We start from the raw sequence: 22,156 nt of genomic DNA, 5'->3' as shown, positions 1-22,156 counted from the left end.
GACCGAGGTGAGTAAGTCTCAGCTTACTCAATCTTGCCAGCTTGTGGAGGCAGCCCCTGGCCTTGCCACTCCTGGAAAACGGGGCGGACACGCCCCTCTGGGAATACCAGCCGTCCCCCTCACCTCCCCTTAAATTCCTCTGCCTGTCAGTTAGGCAGAACGGGTCCTGCACACGCACAGATTCCAGATAATCGTAAATCTGCGTTCCTCTTGCATGCAAATGTTGAATTAGCCCCTGTATCCACTAATTGAGAGACCACTGTATTAAATTAGAAATTGTTTATTTTCTGGGGCAGGGTCATTAGACATCTTTTGAAAAGCTGTTGACCTTTCTGCCTCTGTGTCCGCATATAATTTTGATGTCTCTTTGTTATGCTTGCCTATATAAGAGGTAATGTGTCCTCTGTGAACCACTTTCACTGTCTGCCAGAAAAATGACTTTGATGATCCGTATTAGTCCATACAGGAGCCTTTACATATTTTTTGACATTTAATCCAGTTGTTTAGATAAGTAGTATATCCACACTGTCTGTCTTCGTGATTGGGTAGTTCACTTCTAACCATATCAATGCATGATCTGATATGGCAAATGTTTCTATAAGGACGCTAAAATTAAGTCTAATCTAAAGGCCAAGCCACGTGCTGCAGATAGACATGGGAATGACTTGATAGGATTTTGGCCCTCCACAAATCTACCAGAGTGAGAAGCATTTGTTTGTAAAACGTAAAATGAGAAGCACCAGAGCAGAGAGCGTCAACCCAGGCAGGAAAGATGAACTGCACGGGTTGTGACAGGTGCAGGGTGCTAGAATGAACATTACTTGGAGGAGCAGCTAAATGGGTTACCCAGGGTGACCAGATACTCTTAAATTTGTTATCACATTTAGGTATAATGCTGATAATTGATTTCAAATGGTGAATCTTCCATACTATGTTTATGAGGGCTGCAGTTGATGGGGGGGGGGGGGGGGGTGTCTAGTTTATTCCATTTGGTTGCTATTAAGCCTCAAGCTGTATTAATGATATGGCTGATTAATTGAATGTCATGAGGAGGCGTTTAGGGAGACATAGAAGGGAGTAGAGAATAGGAGATAGGGCATTTAGGTGCCCATGATGTGTGTGTGATCAGCTTAATGCCTGCCAGTAACCCCTGGGGGTGGTACATTCCCACTACACAAGGGGTATTATGCCTCTCCAACAATTGCCTGAGACATTCAGAAAGATTACATGCAGACTCGACAGGGCAAGATACCACTGATAGAGCAGTTTATAAGATGCTTCCTTGATTCTAATACAGGTTAAGGGTTTTGAAATCCTTTCATGGAATTTCTCCCATTGTTCCAAGTTAAGGGTCTCCCCTATAACTTCCACCCGTCTGAGTTTGTTAGTCTTTAAGCACTTGCCTATGAATGAGTAGGACAAGGTATAGTTTAGAAATTAGGCCTTTAGAGCCATTATTGCCAAGGCATAGTGATTCTGCAGTAGTGGGACAATATATTGGGCCCCATTTACTAACGAGTGTTATCACCAAAACGAGTGATTCATTTCACGGTGTATGGTAAATGGTGCTCCAGCCAATCAGCTCCCAACTGTCAACTGTTAGAAACATGAGAGTTGGGAGCTGATTGGCTACAGCACCATTTATCATACACAGTGAAATGTATCACTCATTTTGGTGATAAAACTTGTTAGTAAATGGGGGCCATTGTACGGGAATCATCAATGAGTTGTAGTAGTGCCTGATTTGCAGATATTGATAAAAGCAAGATGAGTGTAGATTAAAATGTTTAAATCTATTGAAGTGTGCTAAATGCTGCAGCCGGGTTATATCAGGAAACAATTGAAAGTTAAATGAAGTACAGTTTTTAAATGCTTTGTAGGAAATATCTGGCAAAATTGATGACATTCCAGAGGACTCATTTTTACTGGGAGAATGCTAATTTTCCATAGTCCCAGATACCAAAGGAGAAGGTAAGGGGACCATTCCAAAATAGTGTTTATGGAGAATAATAGCTGATCGTATCCTCTAACACTGCCCAAAAGTGCATGTGCATACGAGAATCACTGAGGACGTGCAGATTAGGGAGGTCTAGACTCCCCTTCTACTGGTGTTTGCAGAGGATATAAAAGCGTACCCAGGGTCTCCATGCTGGTCAAGTAAATGGAAATATACTGCGCTGTAAGTGTCTCAGAACATGGAAGGGCAATCTAAAATATAAAGTAGCCTCGGCATGAGATTCATCTTAGCTGTTGCTATCTTTCCAACCCGTGAGAAGAGTCTTGGCATTTTTATTATCTTCATTTAGTTGCTACATAGTGTACATGTATTTAACATTGATATTATAAAGTGGGGAATTCATAGAACACATGTAAAACATATAAACTATAACAAAACGTTTGAATAGTAAGAAGAATTACTAAATAAGTTGGGGAATAAGCACATCTTATTTGTAATAGTTCTTTTTAGATAGTTGTAGATGTTTGTAAAATGTTTCATTATTAAGAAATAATTTGTATTTCTTATGCAAAATAAGTATGACTTCTTTCTTTAGTTCATTCTGTGTAGCATGAAAAGGTTAAATGGACACTGCAGATAATTGAAATGGCCTGGAAAGTATTTTAACTGAGACATAACAACTGTACCACAAGTCAGAAAAGACCGGCTGCCTCAGCCCCTTTTTAAGCTGCACACTGCCAGTTCATGTCTAAAATTTCTGGTAGGCTAAGCAAAAAGAACTTGTGGTTTTGTAAGACTTACTGTTATTTGAAAATTTGGGAATGTGAAAGTAAGGAAAAAATATAAGAATTGGTTCTTGGACTGGATGCTGTTTGCCCGCTTGGTATACTTATTAAGTGGTCTATTTACTAAGCTGTGTTAGGAGATAAAGTGAACGGTGATGAGGTACCAGCCAATCAGCTCCTAGCTGCCATGTCACAGGCTGTGTTTGAAAAATGGAAGTTAGCAGCTGATTGGGTGGGACCTTATCACCGTTCACGTTATCTCCTAACAAAACTTAGTAAATAGACCCCTGAGTAATCTGTTAACTAATACTCTTGAGTCTAAAAACCCTCATGTAAGTAAAACTCGCATACTGCTAGGTCTGGGTGATGCTTTATTTAGGTTTTGCATGTCAATGCCAGACAAGTATATTGGAGTTTTCGATAATTGTCACAATGAATGTACTATTCTGCTGGAAGTTATGTGCGTATTTTTAACTGTAAGGTTTTCTTTTTTTGGTTGTTTTTTTTAACCTTTTGGGTCATAGTACATATTGTAATTGGCGATTTCCATAGTACACCTGTAGGAGTGCTGACAGGTCCAACGCACAGATAGAAAGACTAGCTTGCACTTGGCTGAATGGGCACTCATCTAATCAAGAACCATTGTTACAAACACTGTCAAGGTTCCTAATTGCAGTAAGTAATAGGATCCTGCTGTTTTGGGCAAACAGCAGGGGGTTACAGGTAGAATGTGACATTTAATTTCATAATAACATAATATTTACTTGATTAGTTCTTTTTCATTGGGTATGGGGCTCACATGAGATTAGCAGTGTTCGTTAAAATTTGCAGTCATTTCATACGAGCGAGGGCAGGTTGATCTTGCCTGTCAAGTTAGGTATGATATGTACAGTATATCTCTTTTTATGTCTTGGGCACTATGAGACATGCATTTAGCATTTAAAGTGGACCTATCATCAATTAAAAATGCCTATACCAATAAAGGCCTTAACTTAGCTTGGCTCCTATATATAACAAAAATAATAAAATAATCAAATTTACTAGCTTTCAATTTAACATCTGTGGTTTGGAACACAATTGTACTTTCATTTGGTCTGTGTGTAGACTTAAGGCCCCCATACATCAGAGATTGTGCAATTTGCAATCGATTGTGAATAAAAATCTTTCCCTTTTTCAATCGATTGCAGAATTGCCACAATCGATTGAAAAAGGGAAAGATTTTTATACACAATCGATTGATTGCAGCAATCGTGCAATTTGCAATCTCTCATGTATGGGGGCCTTTACTAAAGCTTCTAAAACAGACAAGTGGAGGTTTTACTCATAGCAACCAATCATCTTCTGTCTATCATTTTTTAGGATGCAATAGAGAAATGATAGCGAGGATCTGATAGGTTGTTATCGGCAACACCTCCACTTTATCTACTCCCTCTGTATTTGAGACAGCAAAGTTACTAGCATGGAATCAGTGGTGAGATTAATACTAATGACATTGTTTTAGGAGTGACTTAGCGTCTAATTCAGAGCTGTACGCAACCCATTGGTTTCCGTATATCTCAGATGGTGTCAGATCTGCACATGTGCAGATACCGTTCTGCGAGACCGCTCGCAGTGCCTTGAACACCACAGCCTGATTGACAGGATGCAGCTGTTTGGGGGCGGCAATGGGCACAGTTGCAGAAAACAGGGGCATGTTGGACCCATTTTCTGTGCGTGCTGAAGCCAGTGACTGCATCCTTGGATGCAGCTTCACTGGCTTTAGCAATGTAAATTCCGTGGTCATCCTGTTTGTTTGAGTTTCTGTCCGGTTATGCATTCTGACAGCCCTGCACGATTGGGATGAAACCAATGTGAAGTGGTCCAGTTGGATCCTAGCCAGGTTATAGGGGGGGGTTAGGGTCTCGGTTGGACCTCCCATTGGTGTACGCTGGGCAGAACTTTGACCCAGGTAGCCTGTTCTGGGCCTTCCACTGGATGGGTTGGGATGAAAACTTCACAGAGGGGTGGAAATTGGTCTGGGATTCTAATGGAGTTGTTGGGATCCCGGTTGGACCTCACGGTGGAGTACGCTGGGCAGACATTTGACCCAAGGTGCATGTCCTGTGCCTTCCCCTGGATTTGGACGACATCACATAATAAAACTTCATAACTTGAAGATACACCCCTGCATAGTGGTAATATTGGATCCCAGAAGACATACTAGGGGGTTGAGGTCCCCGTCGGACCTCTCATTGGTGTACGCCGGGCAGAACTTTGACCTGGGGAGACTGTTCGGAGCCTTAAGGGGTCAATATAATGGTTTTGTCATTACGTATGAGATTGGGCAACTAGTGGCTTAGATTTTCATGAATGGGTTCAAAGAAAAGTAATCTGCTCGGGATTGGCAGATGCTTGTTCTGATACCTGTGTGTTGTGGTCGTGATTTCTTTTTAGACATCATGGTGAATTGAGGATAGAAGGGAGTGCCACCTCTTACAACTATCTAGTCCTACTAGAGTGTGTTCTATGCATATTATTGGTAAATAATGATTGTTGTAGTCCCTATCTGACCTAGGAAAATGATGATATTGGTGACTTTACATTCTGCTCTGTAGTCCAAGGCCAGTTAGTCCCACACTCTTGAAAAATAGTAGAGGAGGAGATTTTTAAGAAAAGTTTAAAGGATATTGAGTTACTTAATTTTAAAGACATAGGGGGTCAGTTTGAATAGTGTCGATGGCTGCGTCATGCCAACATTCTATTTCTCCAGCAAATGTAAAGGTGCATACACACTTAACGATTTTTTGAACGATTTGTCGTTAACGACATCTTTATCGTTCAATCGTTCAAAAAAACGTTCAGTCTGAGTTATAACGATGAATGGAAATCGTTCAAGCGCGCTCCCGTTTGCAGTTTGTAGTTCATCGTCCATTTCAGACTGTCCAACATAACGATTTTCATTAAGGGAAGGAACATTTTTCGTTCATCGTTGTAAAAATCGTTCATTACACTTCAAAAAATCGGTCACTGTTTCAAGGGAAAATCTGACAGATAATCTGACAGAAAATTGTTGGTTACAAAATAGTTACGTGTGTATGCACCTTAATTCTTCTAACAGTCTCTGTTATTTTTAAAGAACTGTTTATTAACAGCATAAGAAACCACATATGCATTTTTGGTAGAAATATTGCATTTGTGAGAGTTGACAAGTATATTATTACATATTTGAACCACAAATAAAATACAGTATCAGTTTAATTTACTGCCACTTCTGCCTTTCTATTTTACAAGAATATCTGATCTAGGGAATAGGAAAAGGCCAACTAATCCTAGTTTGGTTCATAAATATTTATTAAGGTGACTGGAGACACATGATTTATTTTTAATGCTTTTTTGTTTACGTTTATTTTTAACCGCAAGGCGATAGGTGCATGCCAAAATATACTAGCAATGAAGAAAATGGAAAACTTGTGACAAACTCATGGACTGTCTCTATCGCCCAAATACTTTTGTCTGATATTGAAGGTTATAAAAGTATTTAATTTGTTCTTGGTATTCTTCCAAAATGTACTATTCTTAACTATTTTCCAGTAGTCGGATTACAATTGATGTGCAGAATGCAAATGTATTTGTCTTTTGCTTCATGAGAAAATATATAATTTAACAAATTTATTATACAAATAATAGTGAATGGTACTAAAACACCTAGGCTGCTTCATAAACATTCTAAAACATGTTATTGTACAAAACATTGATGCGGTAAAACGTTCTGTTATTAACGAATATTGGGAGCTCTGGTTGAAAAGCATAATAGCTGTAAATAAATATAAAAATATCACAATAGAAGAATCCCATTCAGCTGACATTCTTCATGCATTGAACGAGGATGACAACTGGGTTTGGCAGTTGCTGAGAATGGGAGATCAAAGCACAGGGTAGAGCCCATTTTAACATGTGAGATTAGATTAGATTTTTGGAGAATGTTGGCTGTTGTACATCACCAGACCGCCTCCTCTTTTGTCTGGAAGTCTTTTACAATTTGAAAAAGTAGTTTCCACAGTGATGGAACATAGATAAATACCCTTGTATACAGTAAATGATTGCTCAGTTTATAATGGAGAATATATTGCTTTTTATAATTAGCTTTAGTTTATCAACTTTTTTTCTGTGCATTTTCCATGAAATATATGGGCCATTCACCCATATGTATTATAGGGGTGATTCGGCTTCAGAAGCAGTTGCTATCGCAGCTGCTAAGGTATACAATTGGGAAAACGGCTGCCTTAATACCGACAGCCGGCTTCCCGACTGTCATATCCCGGCGAGGGTGAAATGCCGGGCGTCTAGATGTAGACGCCTGACATTTCCCTGATGCCGGGCGCCGCGAGCGGACAGCCGCTGGGGGGGGGGAGGGTTTTGGTTTAGGGCACCCGGGGGGGGACTTAATGTTAGGCACCCCCCAGGGAGGGTTAGGTTAGGCTAGGGGGAGGGAGGGTTAGGGTTAGGCACCCCCGGGGGAGACTTAGGTTTAGGCAGCAGGGAAGTGGGGGGGTTAGGGTTAGGCACTTGGGGGGGGGGGGGATTAGGATTAGGCACTTGGGGGGGGGGGGGATTAGGGTTAGGCACCCCTAAGAAGGGTTAGTGGGTTAGGTTAGGTTAGTTTATACTTACCTTAGCGACGATCGGGATTTTCAGCGCTGTCGGGCTTCCGCTGCCGGGCTCTGCTCATCTATCGGCCAGGCGCTGCCGGGAATCGAACCGGCGGTATTTCATACCGATTCCGCTGCTAACATGGTAATGCAGCAGGACCTCTGGACGCACCATCAGATAATCTGCGTGTCCATCAGGCCACCATAGGGTCACTCAAGCCGGCGATCGCAGATCCTGGTCCCACCACTCTGTGTGCCCCTCCCCTCACCCCACCTTCCAGCTGTGGTGATGCCTCTGGTTTGGGAAACTGAAGCTGTCGCCGCCCCTCCCCGCTCTGAAACTATAGCAGACTGTCAATCACTGACAGTGCTGCTGAACTCTGTGCGTTATCGCAGACCCGTACCTAACATGCTCAGTACGGGTCTGGCGCATGCGCAGATTCCTGACCACCAGGAATCTGTATTCAGCAGTGCACTAGCTTGCTGAATTAGGACCGATGTTCCATTAAAGTCTTTTCTCTGTTTTTATGTTTACATTATATTAAACATTATATTAAAATCAGTCACGGACAGAAAAACTGATGCATTGCCTCACATTTGCTGCTAAAGACAAGAATGCAAAAAGCTTCACCCAAGAACTTTCACTAAAAGCAAACAAACTATAACGAGAGATTTAATTCCTTCCAGCTTCAACATATACCATATATTTAGGAGGTGTGGTATATATGTTGACATTCATCATGTTGACTTGAAAATATTCAGACAGTTGTAGTAGGTCAGCGCTCACTCTCCCGTGTATTGGTGGTGGCAGCGGGAACTCGAAGAGGAACCTTTTTCTCTTTAGTTAATGTGGTATAAAAATAGGGGCGTACCCGCGCTCAACTACCAGGATGATGGAGTGATGTAACCAGCCAATAGAAGTATGTCACAATGTAATTTTAATTCTGCTATACCATGTGTACTAAGAATCTTGGTTGTGCAATCAAATGCTTAGTGTAATATATGTACTGTTTGGATACAGTAACAAATGATAATGGAAAAACAAATAACAAATATAAGACAAAACATGAGTACATAGATAAAATAAATCAATGAAAACTGCAGATGAAAGAAAAAATAAAAAATAAATCTAAGTAACTAAAAATGAATAAATAAATGAAAAATTGTAAATGAAGGAACCAAGAGTACTCTGGTGAAAAATTGCAAATGGGCGTATTGATAGTCACCGCTGTTTTGAGCTGAAAATAATAAGGAGATGTCTCAATGAAGTATAATGTTAAATATGGCAACCCTGGTTAGGGTAGTTCCTGATGTAAATAAGTATTCCAATGGTATGAAGGGCCTAAGGGTGCGGCGTCCCGTATCCCCAGGTACCCCACTTACCCACAGTGTTTCCTCCAGTGAGCTGTGTTCCAATACACTCACTTCTTACGACCGGAGCCCCGGGGTTGGTAGTGAGGGATGTAGACTGGCGCTCGTCCTGGCTCCACTTGGGTTCCGTATGTCGGAGTGTGTGGACGGGCTGCACTCCGGCGTGGTTCCCTAGTAAGCCTCGTGGGTTACGCTGTGTCCGCGATACTTCCGGGTGCGGGTCTCGCGGCAATGGAAACAGTGTTGTTGTCTTACAGACGGCCGCCTGTATCACCTCTCGGCTGAGGTGCTGTTCAACTTAGTATAAGTCTTGGGGGAAATTTATGCAGCTCCGACGCGTAGCGGCTATTGGCCTTCTTCAGGGATGCAATATGGAGTGTTTAAAGGGATTCGTATTTATCCCTACTTCTTACTTAATTGGAGGGGATCCCGGTTGTCATGGTAATGTAACGTACCGTTGTACAGATTGCGTGGGGCATTCTTGGCGGTGGTGTTATAGAATTCCATGTTTACTCAGTTCTTTTTTACTTCCAAAGGTGGATATGCTCCTCGAGTGTGGTTTAATCAGTATATTTTATGCATAGTCTTAAACTGACCGTATGAGGAGTCTACCAATATGCAATTGGTTACATTCAAGGCACAGTTAGCTGATATCATGGAATCAATGCATGTAATAGAAGCTCGATAGTTGTTTAAATAAAATATGCAGAGATGAGAGGAGTGGAGATTAGAAATAAAAATAGTAAAGTACAGATGTGGATGAAGAAGTAAAAAATAAAAGGAAATAAGAATATAAATAAAGAGAAAAATATATAACATAGTATAATCATCAGATATGCGAATGTTCCAAATGAGATGGAAGCAGAATGTGGTCACAAGCACATTTAAACACATCCACAACCACCTTTACACATGCATACATATATCTGTGCATGAAAACACATATGCATGCACATATATATATATATATGCATGCGTACAACTACACATCTGTGTGCTGAGTGTACAACCACCTATGTTGTTGCAGTCCTAATTGTTGTTGTAAAATGGCTGCGGTGTAAAGAAGAAACTACTAAAATATGAATGGACTGTAGTGGTTGTATTTGATTTATTTAGTTGGTGATTACTGTTTTCACTTCATTTTCTATATTCAGACCATCTGGTTCAAATGTTTTTAGATTGAAGATCCATTTTAGTTCTTCCTTACAGATTTGGTGTTTGAAATCCCCACCTCTCCAATTGGCTTTAATTTGCTTGATCCCTGTCACTTTTAATAGTCTTGGGTTATTGTTGTGTAGATTCCTAAAATGGTTTGAAAGACTGTGGGTTTCAAGGCCTTTACGGATGTTGAATACATGTTCTGCCGTTCGTGTTTTAAGTTTTCTTATTGTCCTCCCCACACACTTGAAAATATTGACACTGTCATAATGTCGTCCTTGACTTTGTCAGCATTCATCATGTTGACACTGATGAAACATTGACAAAACGTCCATGGTGAGCTATGGATGTGTCCTCACTCGTCTTTATTGCAGTCTCGCCAAACAGCCCCACTTGGCGTGCCAGGTCACGTGAGACTCTGCTATCGCCAAGCATCTTTTTGTGTCTTTTTTTGTTAAAAATAAATCTAAGTTGCGATGCGATGGAATTAGGACGCACCAGGTGACTGTGCGGATTAATTTGATATGCTACGATGCAGCTCTTTCCCACACCGTGTTCCATTTACTGACTCAGTCACACACAGTGATACAAGTGTCACATATCAAATTAATCAGCACAGTCTCCTAGTGTGTCCTAGTCGCTTCACATTTGAGACTAAGATGCATTTTTGACAAAGAGACACCAGACATTAGCAGAGTTGCACAGGACCTGCTGGTTCACTCACACCAGGCATGTCGTGCAGCATGGCGTATTGAGCATAGATGTAGGAGGACACATCTGTAGCTGGGACTTACCTGGTGGGTATGGCGACCCTTCCAGTGCCTTCCCTGACTGGCGGTAATGTCCTGGACGACGACATATAATACTGTGCAAAAGTTTTAGGCCGGTGTGGAAAAAATACTTTCAAAAATAGAAATGTTAATAGTTTATTTTATAAATTATCAAAATGCAAAGTGAATGAACAGGAGAGAAATCTAAATCAAATCAATATTTGGTGTGACCACCTTTTGCCTTCAAAACAGCGTAAATTTTTCTAGGTACACTTGCACAAAGTCAGGAATTTTGTAGGATTGTAGGTGTATGATTGACCAATCATACCAAACAGGTGATAATGATCATCATTTTGTTATATACAGTAGGTTGAAACATAGTCATTAACTGAAATAGGTGTGTAGGAGGCTTAAAACTGGGTGAGGAACAGCCAAACTCTGCTACAAAGGTGAGGTTGTGGAAGACCATTTCATGTCACAGGTCATATGCCATGGCAAGACTGAGCACAGCAATAAGACACAGGGTAGTTCTACAAAATATCAAAACAGACTGGGGTTTCAAGATGTGCTTTTAAAGCTCTTTTGAAGGAGCACAAAGAAACGGGCAACATTGAGAACCTCGTAGACTCAGTGGTCGGCCAAGAAAACCTAGTGCATCAGATGAAAGACACCTCATGCTTACTTCCCTTCGAAATCGGAAGATGTCCAGTAGTGCCATCAGCTCAGAACTGGCAGAAACCAGTGGGGCACATGTACACCCATCTACTGTTCAGAGAAGTCTGGCCAGAAGTAGTCTTCATTAAAGAATTGCGGCCAGAAAGCCATACCTTTTGACGTGAAAAGAAGGCCAAGCGCCTCAACTATGCACGAAAACTTAGGAACAGGGATGCATAAAAATCACAGCAGGTGCTCTGGACTGTTGAGTCAAAATTTTAAACATTTGCTGTAACAGGCAGTTTGTTCGCCAAAGGGCTGTAGAGCGTAACAATAATGAGTGTCTTCAGGCAACAGTGAAGCATGGTGGAGTTTCCTTGCAAGTTTGGGGCTGTAATTCAGCAAATGGAGTTGGGGATTTGGTAAGGATTAGTGTCCTCAATGCTGAGAAATACAGGCAGGTAATTATCCAACATGCTATACCTTCAGGGAGGTGTCTGATTGGCTCCAAACTTATTCTGCAGCAGGACAACGACCCCAAACATACAGCCAATGTCATTAAGAACTATCTTCAGCGTCAAGAAGAGCAAGGAGTCCTGGAAGTGATGATATGGCCACCACATAGCCCTGATCTCAACATCATTTAGTCTGTCTGGGATTACATGACGAGACAGAGGGATTTGAGCAAGCCTACATCCACAGAAGATCTGTGGTTAGTTCTCCAAGATGTTTGGAACAGCCTCCCTGCCAAGTTCCTTCAAAAACTGTGTGCAAGTGTACCTAGAAGAATTGATGCGGTTTTGAAGTCAAAGGGTGGTCACACCAAATATTGTTTTGATTTAGATTTCTCTCCTGTTCATTCACATTGCATTTTGTTAATTGATAAAAATAAACTACTAACACTTCTATTTTTGAAAGCAATCTTACTTTACAGCATTTTGTCCACACCTGCCTAAAACTTGTGTGTGTGTGTATATATATGTATGTATGTGTGTATATATATATATATATATATATATATATATATGTGTGTGTATATGTATGTATATATATATATATATGTGTGTGTGTGTGTGTGTGTGTGTGTGTGTATAATATATACACACACAACTAGCAAGGTAGCCGCCTGCAGCTACAACTTTAGATACAATAGTCCACAGGTTCTCAAACTCTGCCCTCAGAACCCCAAACAGTGCATGTTTTCCAGGTCTCCTCATACACCTGCCTAAAACTTTTGCACAGTACTGTATGTGTCGATATTATAGATGTAAATTAAGGCTCATTATTCACCTATAGCCCAGGATAACTTGTAGTCCGTTATATATTAATGCAGTATTTTATGCTCTTATCCAATTATATCCAGGTTTGAAATGGAAATACAGGCCTGAAACAGACATGTACAGTATAAGTTACAAAAAGCCTAAGGAATTTTAATAAAATGTACCCTATTGTGTTTACATTCTAATGATCTAGTTTGTTGCCATACATTTCATTGACCATATTACCATTATAATCTTCATGTTAAATCTTGTGCATAACTTTATATAGTGATTTTTTTTATTGTGCAGGGTTAAAGCTGCTCAGACGGAATTGGGACAACAGATATTAGCTGATTTTGAGGAAGCTTTTCCAGCACAGGGCACTAAGGTAATTATCTAGAGAGAATTTTGTAAAGTGTTTCTATTACGGTGGCCCCAAACCATTATGCAGGTCTCACCAACTGTGGATTTAGTGGTTGTCATGCTACAGACTAATTAACTTGTGCTTTTTAGGACCAAAGATGATACACCATTAGTGTGAAGTCTGAGGATAGGATAATGTACTGCAAATAGTAAATAAAAGCAAGCAAAAATTTTTTTAATGAAGCTGGGTACACACACATACTTTTATTAATATCGTCCCGATGATTGTATAGATGTATATGCAGGAGTGTTAGCAGCTTTAATCACTCTTGCAAGCGGTCAGATAGGGAAGTCACATCTTAATGTGCAGTTTAATATTTAAGATGCCCGACCTCCTAATTTAATGAAGAATGTGTGCACACTGAGTTAGAAATAGCTCAGTGAGTTACATTGATCGGATAAACGCTCCGAGGATCAGTGCGTTTATCTGATCTGCAGAGTGATCACCATTTAACATTAGATTTTATGGGCATTGAGCTCTCGAAACAACTATATTACCGGAAGTGCTTTTAAAACTAATTTTATGTCAAGCACAACTAATGGCCATAATTTTGATGTTTCTAACAGAGAACAGGAGGACCCAGTAATGTCCTGCGGGATGCCTGCTTGGTAGCCAATGTCCTGGATGTCCGGATTAAACAAGAGATCATCAAGAAATTTATCAGGCAACATCTGTCTGAATATTCTGTGCTCTTCCAAGAAAATCAAGATGTAAGTATAACTGAGTTTAATTTCACAGTCACTGACTACTTGAAATCATTAACTAACTGTGACACCAATTCCCTTAAACATTTTCAATGAACAGTAAAACATTTTTTAACATCATACTTCATTTATATTACTTTAACTAACATTACGATTTTGGTCATTGCTCATTTACATCAAGGAAATATAAGTTACCTATCTATAACTGTATGTTATGTACTCGTGCCAATACATTGCTGGTAATGCCTGCCTCTTTTCTTAAGATTTCCCTTAGTTTCCAAGTTCAGCCACAGACCAGAACTGTTAATTTGTTTTCAGACCCATTAGATCCGCCACAGTGGGATATGGACAGTTCAAGCATTCACTAAAATTTTATAGTAGAAGCAAAAAGTTGTTTAATGAAAGTCAAATTAGTTTCATTGGAAATGGGAAGGGGTCCTCGGGTTCATTTTCTTCCTATGGTGAGGATCGCTCCAGATATCAGTGAGGATGTGTGGCAGAGTTTGGGACCCCATTGCTGGGTCCAGCGGTATCATTTTATGTCCCCGCTGGCTTCCTGCAGCATCCCCAATGTCACTTCTCTGAAATGTGGATGGCATCCTCCTCCTGGTGGTTCCCGCTATTCTGAACTATGGGTGCCACCATTTTGGAATGTGTAACATGATCCTCTCTGCCAACCAGCCAATCAGAAACTCCGGTCACATGTTCCACCCAGCCTATCAGCGCCTAGGACTCCCTATTTAAACAGGAAGTACTTGACAGTACATTACCAGTACAACTTCGCTCTTTGAGGATCTACTACCCTGGCTCCTTTAATCTGTATTGCTTCACAGCATTCTGTTTTAGTGTGTTCCGGAAACCTGCTCCAGTATTGCCTCACAGCATTCTGTTCCAGTATATTCCTGAAACCTGCTCCAGTATAGCTTCAAGGCATTATGTTCCAGTATTACTGCAGCCTGCTTCAGTTGTGCTTCCAGCACCCAGTTTCAGTATATTCTTGCAGCCTGCTCCAGTTGTGCTCCAGCACCCAGTTCCAGTATATTACTGCTGCTTGTTGTGCAGCACCAAGTACCAGTATAATATGCAGCCTTCTCCAGATATCCCAGCATACTGCTACAGTATACATTTGTAAACCTGCACTTGCCTATCCTCCAGCTATTGGCAAATCCTGCGAACCTGCTGCAGCCATGGACTAGCTTGCATCTAGTCTCTGCAGAATCGGTCTTCCACTACTAATACCTGTGACTTGTATGAAGAGTAGCATTATCAGGCCATCCAGCTTCACACAGTCCCGCACATTAAGCTAGCCCAAAGGGTCCTGACCCGAATCAACTAGTGCCGTGACAATGTGGATAAAATGTACTTCTTTCGAAGACCCTTTTCAGGAGTGCAGAGTTCCAGGAGACCTGGAATTGCCGTGACCTTCCTTACACAGTCATAATGGCCACAACCTTTTGTAGTAACAGAACACACGGCATCAGCGCCAACATGTTTCAACCCACATGTGGTCGTTGTCAATGCCTTGTAAGGTTGGTCATAGCAATTTCCGTTTTTCTTGTGTCTGCATGCAGAAAACATCTCTCACCCTGGTAGGGGTACCATATTTTACCCTAGTTTGGGATTGTGTTTATAAGTCCTATATGCTTTTCAATAAAATCTGCAAAAGAGAATATACTAGTATGCCGCTCTTTATGTCATCTATTGCATAAGGTGGTGGTGAAATTGGGATAATGCGGTTTTGTTGTAAGGTGATATCGTTCACTATTCAGATGAGCTTGTTTACAATGTCTTAAAAGAAAGCATTGAACTTGTGAGGATTTGTTCCCCACCTATTACATTGGCTTACTGTGCATTTCCATTGTATATATGTATATCTTGTATTGAAGGTAATACACTAGGCTATTTGCTTTCTCATCTACATATCCTATTCTGAGAGCCCCTAATTAAGAAGAGAAGGTTTTGTTCCTTTCATTGACATACTCACTGAGAGCCTCACCTTAGGAAGAAAATTATCCCTGGGACGCCTTCCCATTTCCGAGAGATGATTTCTTGGGTTTTTCCATTCCATCTGCGCTTTTAAGGCCAACTCTACTGTATGTTTTTCATTTATGTTTTAGCGATATTGTGGTGTTTGCTTGACATTTTAACTGAGGTTACACGTTTAGAGCACTTCGAAGAGTGTTTCTTTGTTCCCACAGTCTCCGCATTCAATCAAACATAACTTAAACTGTTGCAACCCATTCTCTATCCTGGTTTACAGCGGCTCCTTTTAGCCTGTAACAACAATATATCATCACCTATAACTAATAAATAGTACCAATCATTTAAATGTCTGATTTAGTATTTGTTGATATTTGGGAATTTGTCATTTAGGGGGGGGGACTTCAATTAGCCGCAGTAATTTACCATGGGTTAATTTGTCCCCCGGGACTATTCAATTAGCCTCGAAGGCAACCCGCAGGCTGCAGTTAACAGGGATTTTCTTTCAAGCCTGAGCAGGGGCACATACTTGAAAAAAAAAAAAAAAAATTCCCGATATCCGCAGCCTGTGGCTTGCCTTCGAGACTAATAGAATTGTCTCGGCCTCTAATTGAATAGACCTGGGCATTAAAGCCCAAGGCTGCCAGCCTTTTTCAAACTTTACAAATTATCGGAGTTAATTGAATTCCCCCCTTAATGATTTTACCCATATTCTGTGCCTGGCTGTTCTTACCTTTTGTTTCTGTGACAGGTTGCCTGGCTTGATAAAATTGATAGGCGCTATGCATGGATTAAACGCCAACTTGTGGATTATGAAGAAAAGTATGGCTGCATGTTTCCAGTGGACTGGTATATGACTGAGCGCATTGCTGTAGAGTTTTGCCATATAACCAGGTAAATTAACAAAGCTCACAGTAGCTGGCATTGTTCAGAGCAAACCCAGATCGTTCTGCCAGTTAGTAAGCAATGCAGAATAAAAGAGTAATAAGTTTTCTGAATATCAGTCAGCACTACGATTTTTATTTTAGTAGAGTATCCCCACTTCTGTATCCAGTTCTGTCCCACCTGTGACCTTGTCCTTATACGTCCTTACTATCAAAAGAGTTAGTTTATTAATCAATGTGTATTATATATAAAGAAAAATCAGCAACATAATAGAGATCACACAAAAATAAATATAACCTACAAAAACATTAAACGTAATGTACTGTATAATTCTCCTGAAAACTTAGCTAAGGGTCCTACAATTGTTTGCCACAGAAGCCTATGCAAGGGGATGTTGTCAGTAGGTCGACAATCATAATGTTGACACACAATGTCAACTGTTATGATGTAAACATTGCTAAAATGTGGGCCGGCAACATGTCAACATTTTCAGAATGTCGACGTGTGAGATGTCTACATTGTCAAAATATTGATGCTAGGTTTAGGCAGTGGGGGCTTAGGTTTAAGCACTAGGAGGAGGTTAGAGTTAGGCACTGGAGGAGGGGGGTGAATGGTTAGGGTTAGGTACTAGAGGTAGGTATAGGGGAGAAACACTCACCAGAAAACTGGCATATCTGAGATCTGACTCTGAAGCCTCAATAAGAGCCGATGCAACCGCCAGAAGCAGGTAAGTGACCGCTGGGCCACCAGGGACAATATTTCAACATTCTAACCTGTCAACATTTAATCAGTTTCCATATGATGAATACCGAAATGGTCAATGTCAACATATCACAACACACCCCATTCAAGGGCACCATATGGTGACTAGTTTTGAAAGTCAGCTGTGTGTGAGGAATTGCGTGTGGTGTGACTGGGAACCTCTCTTTCAAGTTATCTATAACTTTTGGTGCTGTTTTCTTAGGTCTCTCTTTCCATGGTTGCCAAATCCTGTAAAATGTACCAGTACTGCTTTGGTGACGATAGATTAGCTTTACTGGTCTCCGTCCCTGGTATAAATTATAAACTAGTCAAATACTGGCCTTCTGTTAGGAGTTCAAAACCTCAAACAGGCTGTTTTTAGGATTGTGTTCTGTATCCTCAAAAACCCATATCAAACTATAAAAAAACCTTCTGAGTGGTGTATTAATTAAAGAATAACATTGCCCAGAAGGCTATTCTCTGTTTATAGTGCCCTATTTTCATACTGTCCTTAGGCCTGTTAGGAAATTTAAAAGTGTCTTCTTTGTTTTAGTGACTTTCTCTATAGCTTTTTCACATGCTGACCAGAACAACCTATTCTGCACTAAGAAGGTCAGAATAGGCTTTTTGTCACTTGATTCAAACTGCTTCGGGGCAATTATTATTTGCCTTCTCCTAGTCCATAGTACCGTAGCTTACAATGATTCCATTTCCCTATTCATTCCATCTTTAGAAAATACATGGAAATGATTAAGCCATAATCGAGCAGTGGTGTAGTAATACAGTATTTATTATTCCAAAATAAATAATATAACCGAGTGATGCAAAAAGGGAAAATAACACCACTTATAACCTAGGCCCAGGTCTTTGTGCCATTTTCATAATTCATTACCTGTTTTTCATACACTCTGGGTTAGAACAAGCCTATGACATACTTTAAGTGGGCTGTATATTTTTTAAAGGGCTAATATGTAAATGACATTACCCAGAAGTATCTTCTGTTTGTTCTTCTTTTTGAATGGTTTATTTCATTGACAACATGATTTTGTGACACATATTTGTATTATATTCAGTTCAATAGACTCAATGGGCTTGTTATTATGAAAAATGCTTTGCTTTTTAAGTTAATTCAAATCAGATTCATCTGTGAATACATTTGTGTAGCTGAAGCAACACTATTCTTGTTCACTAGTTAAAAATAACAAGCAGTGTTCCTCTTCACCTCGGTGAAAGCTTCTTCCCATAGTGAAAACATTTCAGAATGCAAGACTTGTGCTGCCCAGCTTATTTTATTCTACAATTAAATGTTCTGTGTGAGCTTACTCCAGGAAAAAGAAGCAATCCCCTGGAGATGAAAACATTCACAGTACCAGAGCTTTTACAATATCCTCTATACCTGTCATTGTTCTTTCTTTAATGAGAACTTCATCTGCTGCCAAAGCTTTGTTCTTCTAATACACAAACTGGCTTAAAACCGTCATGAGTTGGACCATGAACTCCTCACCTTTCCACAAACATGTTCCTTGCCCAGTATTAAGAGCAAAAGGTCAAATCTGATGCGAGTGGAAAAGTCTTTGGTATCTTTTCCTTTAGATTGACTGATGTTTTGTAAGACCACTGATATGTCAGAAATTGAGATAGTAATGCTATTATTTAACTGCAGCTTATTATGAATAATGACACCGCATTATCAAGGTCCATTTATTTTACAGGCACATACACTGGGGACTTTTTGTAGAAGAAAATTAAAATTTTAAGGAAAAAATGTGTTTTCATGCTTTGACATCTTACATACAGAAACAGAAAGTGGCAGTGATATGTGTAATATAATGGCAGGGAATCCTGCAGAGAGACATGCTCAGTCAATTTAATTATATGCTCAATCATTTATTCACTAAATGTTAGAGCACCTGACACATTCCATTCTCACAATGGGTAATTTTTTCTTCTGGTGAAGGTATAGATTGTAAGCCAATATTTGAGAATATAGCCTATAATTTTCACAATTAAACAAAGCTGGAACCAATGTTTGAGATGAGTGACCAATGTATATAAGTTATTGGTTCCTGTTAAAGAAATCTGACTTGTCATTTAACTAGCACCCATTAGAGTCAATGCTTAGCCCACTGGGTTTTAAGACTTTTAGCATGCCATGGGCTATTGCTGACACAAAGTATCTATAGATCTAGGCAACCTGTTTCATCCATGGTAGAGCTCCTTATTGCAGGACAGTGTTTTTTGGCCAGCATGTGAAAACATTCTTCCTAATAAAGAAAGTAAGAGTGTTAAAGCAATGTTTAAGCAACAACCCTAAAGCTGGGTGCACACCAGAAAGATATATCTGCAGATTGACTGGTCTGCAGATAAAAATATATCTGCAGATCATTTTAGTCCATACACACTGAACAGCCATCACTGCCATCTGGCTTGGGGGTTTCGTCACAACACCGTTCCTGGAAGCAATTGTACTGGTGGTCAGCTGACCGCCTGTATACACAGCACGATGAGCAGATATATCTGCCATTTGGCTATGCTGCACAGCCGACGCAAAATGTCTGTGATCGACGCAGGGCCTTATGACACTATTTATTACACTTTTTTTTTTACACATTTCAGTACACATTTATTTTATTTTTTTTGTGTATGTGTCACATTTGTGGGGGTCTTGGTCAGACCATTATGGGCCACCCTCTCCCCTAGTTACCTGAGGCTATTTCCTTTTGGGGAGAGCCAAAGAATCTCTTTCCCTGGTGGAAGCTTCCACCAACCAAGGGGAGAAAGGCCCGACCCTAAAACCTTGCGGCGGAGGGAAGCCTGAAGACCCTTGCTCTCTAAGGAGCCTCTTGGCTCCAGGGGATGGGGTTATAAAGATGGTACCCCTAGCTTCGGCGAAGGGGGACCTGCAGATTTAATTTTCCCCTCAATCGAGCCTTTTGGCTCTGAGGGGATGGGGAGATCTGGATCCTCTCCAAAAGGAGAAGGGCCCTAAGTCTCAAGCCCCCAGCACATTTTTTGCACTGCACTGTGGGTGATGACTGAAACAGAAAAAATAGTCTTCTGTGTGTTGCTGTTACAGCAAATGACAGCTTGATTTTTACTACATTACAATTGCTTGTTTTGATGTTATAGAATGTTCATATTTCGGTTAGCAATAGATTTGCATCGTGCTTTAAAACCACGACTTCCATGCAATATGAAGTAATCTTCTCTGCTTCATAGAATGATTGCAATTTTGTTCTTGTTCTATCTCATCGTGTCAATAACACTGTCTTTATAGTTTACAGCTGAGCCATTTTTAGAAACCTTATTACACAGGCTTGGAGTTGAGCCCACTATTATTGAAACCTTTGTAGCTGAGCCCACTATTATTGAAGTCTCTCATTGCATAGGCGTAGAGCCCAGATTAGAGTTAGGTCTCTCCATAACAGTGATCTCCATGTCACTGGTGGGGAAGCTCCCTCTCTTGCCAAGTCAGCACTAAGAATCTCTGTATTCTTCTGAGTTGTAGTATATACGTCCAGACATCCTTTCCACTTCATGTATCCCAAATTGGCTTATTTTATTCCTGTTGCACTCTGTCTCATTTGAGTTATTGAAATGTACTTCACTGCTTTAATTTGGAGCAAGTGCATTGTATTTTAGTGGTTGTGTGTGTGTGTGTATACACACCTAAATGCAGGGCTAGACTTCAACTTAGAATTGATCCCCCAAGTTTGTAATAGAACAAAAAGCTTCCATACCTTTTTATTAGCTCTACCATTTTATATTTTCCTGACTAATCAGTATATTGAAGGATAAGCTGCCACCTAAAGGGGAAGGGTACTAAAGAGAGAGAGAGACCTCTTCCTTTCCACTTATCAGACTTCATGCGCACTATTGCTATTTAATCTTCTAATGTTTTCATTTTTGCATTAGATTCTATTGATTATTATATCTAAAGGTGTAGCTGTAGGCTAAAGCTGCTACCTGTCTAGCGTATGTATATATGTGTATATACACACGCATGCGCGCACACACACACACACACACACATATATATATATATATATATATATATATATATATATATACACTGTACACACACACACACACACACATGTCCATCCTGTGTTCCCTCTTTTTTTTTGTTATCATTTTCTGAAACCCAAGACAATAATGCAATATTGATGGCATAAGGATGAAGAAGAAGATTTTCTTGTTCTGAATTTTACTCCACTTTGTTGCAGGACTGACCTTGCAAAAATCATGAGGACAAGAGCTAAAGAGATTGAGGTGAAGCTTCTGCTCTTCGCTATCCAGAGAACCACTAATTTTGAGGGACTTCTAGCAAAACGCTTCTCTGGCTGCACCGTGACTGACATTGTTGTGGTAATACAGTTATTGGTTATCAACATTTGTTTGTTCTGACTTGAAGTTTAGAGATTAGTTTAATTTGTTGTAATATTGCCAGATATATGAACAGAGCATACAAAGTGTTAAAATATTTTTAAGTCACTTCTATCCAATGGGCTCAAAATGAGATGGTTGAAATGTCCTTCTAAATCGCAGACACAGTATGCATCCTTGGAAAAGGATTATTTTGCTTAGCTTACAAAGCTGGTCATGTACATAAGATGCAGCCAGCTCAGCAATGGTAGCATATGCACCTTCATTACTCCTGGAGAGCACAGAAGTATATGCGCCTGTATACCCCAGGAGGTGTGGCTGCACAGTGGTAATAGTAAATGTTATAAACGCAGTATCTGTACAATATGGTACATTTTCGGAGAATTTTTTTTTATTTTTAATAACTAGTAAAGTCGATTGAACCAAGTGAAAGAAAGTTAGACTAATTACAAAT

General features: G+C 40.2%; 1 protein-coding gene across 2 annotated transcripts in view; it reads left to right on the top strand.

The window, feature by feature from the left end:
• The window catches only part of VPS53 (VPS53 subunit of GARP complex), a 235,492-nt gene that overhangs the window by 77,904 nt on the left and 135,432 nt on the right, over nucleotides 1-22,156 (top strand). For both annotated transcript variants that reach the window (XM_088449555.1, XM_088449556.1), the window contains 4 exons: nucleotides 12,892-12,970; nucleotides 13,573-13,716; nucleotides 16,442-16,584; nucleotides 21,543-21,684. In XM_088449555.1, coding sequence (XP_088305681.1) covers nucleotides 12,892-12,970; nucleotides 13,573-13,716; nucleotides 16,442-16,584; nucleotides 21,543-21,684 — 508 coding nt within the window. The remainder of the gene's footprint in view (nucleotides 1-12,891; nucleotides 12,971-13,572; nucleotides 13,717-16,441; nucleotides 16,585-21,542; nucleotides 21,685-22,156) is intronic.

The sequence above is a fragment of the Taudactylus pleione genome, unplaced genomic scaffold (assembly GCF_031769625.1).
Source record: "Taudactylus pleione unplaced genomic scaffold, aTauple2 ptg000487l, whole genome shotgun sequence".
Taxonomy (NCBI): domain Eukaryota; kingdom Metazoa; phylum Chordata; class Amphibia; order Anura; family Myobatrachidae; genus Taudactylus; species Taudactylus pleione.
Note: the sequence above shows the minus strand (reverse complement) of the source record. Positions and strands in the feature narration are given on the sequence as shown.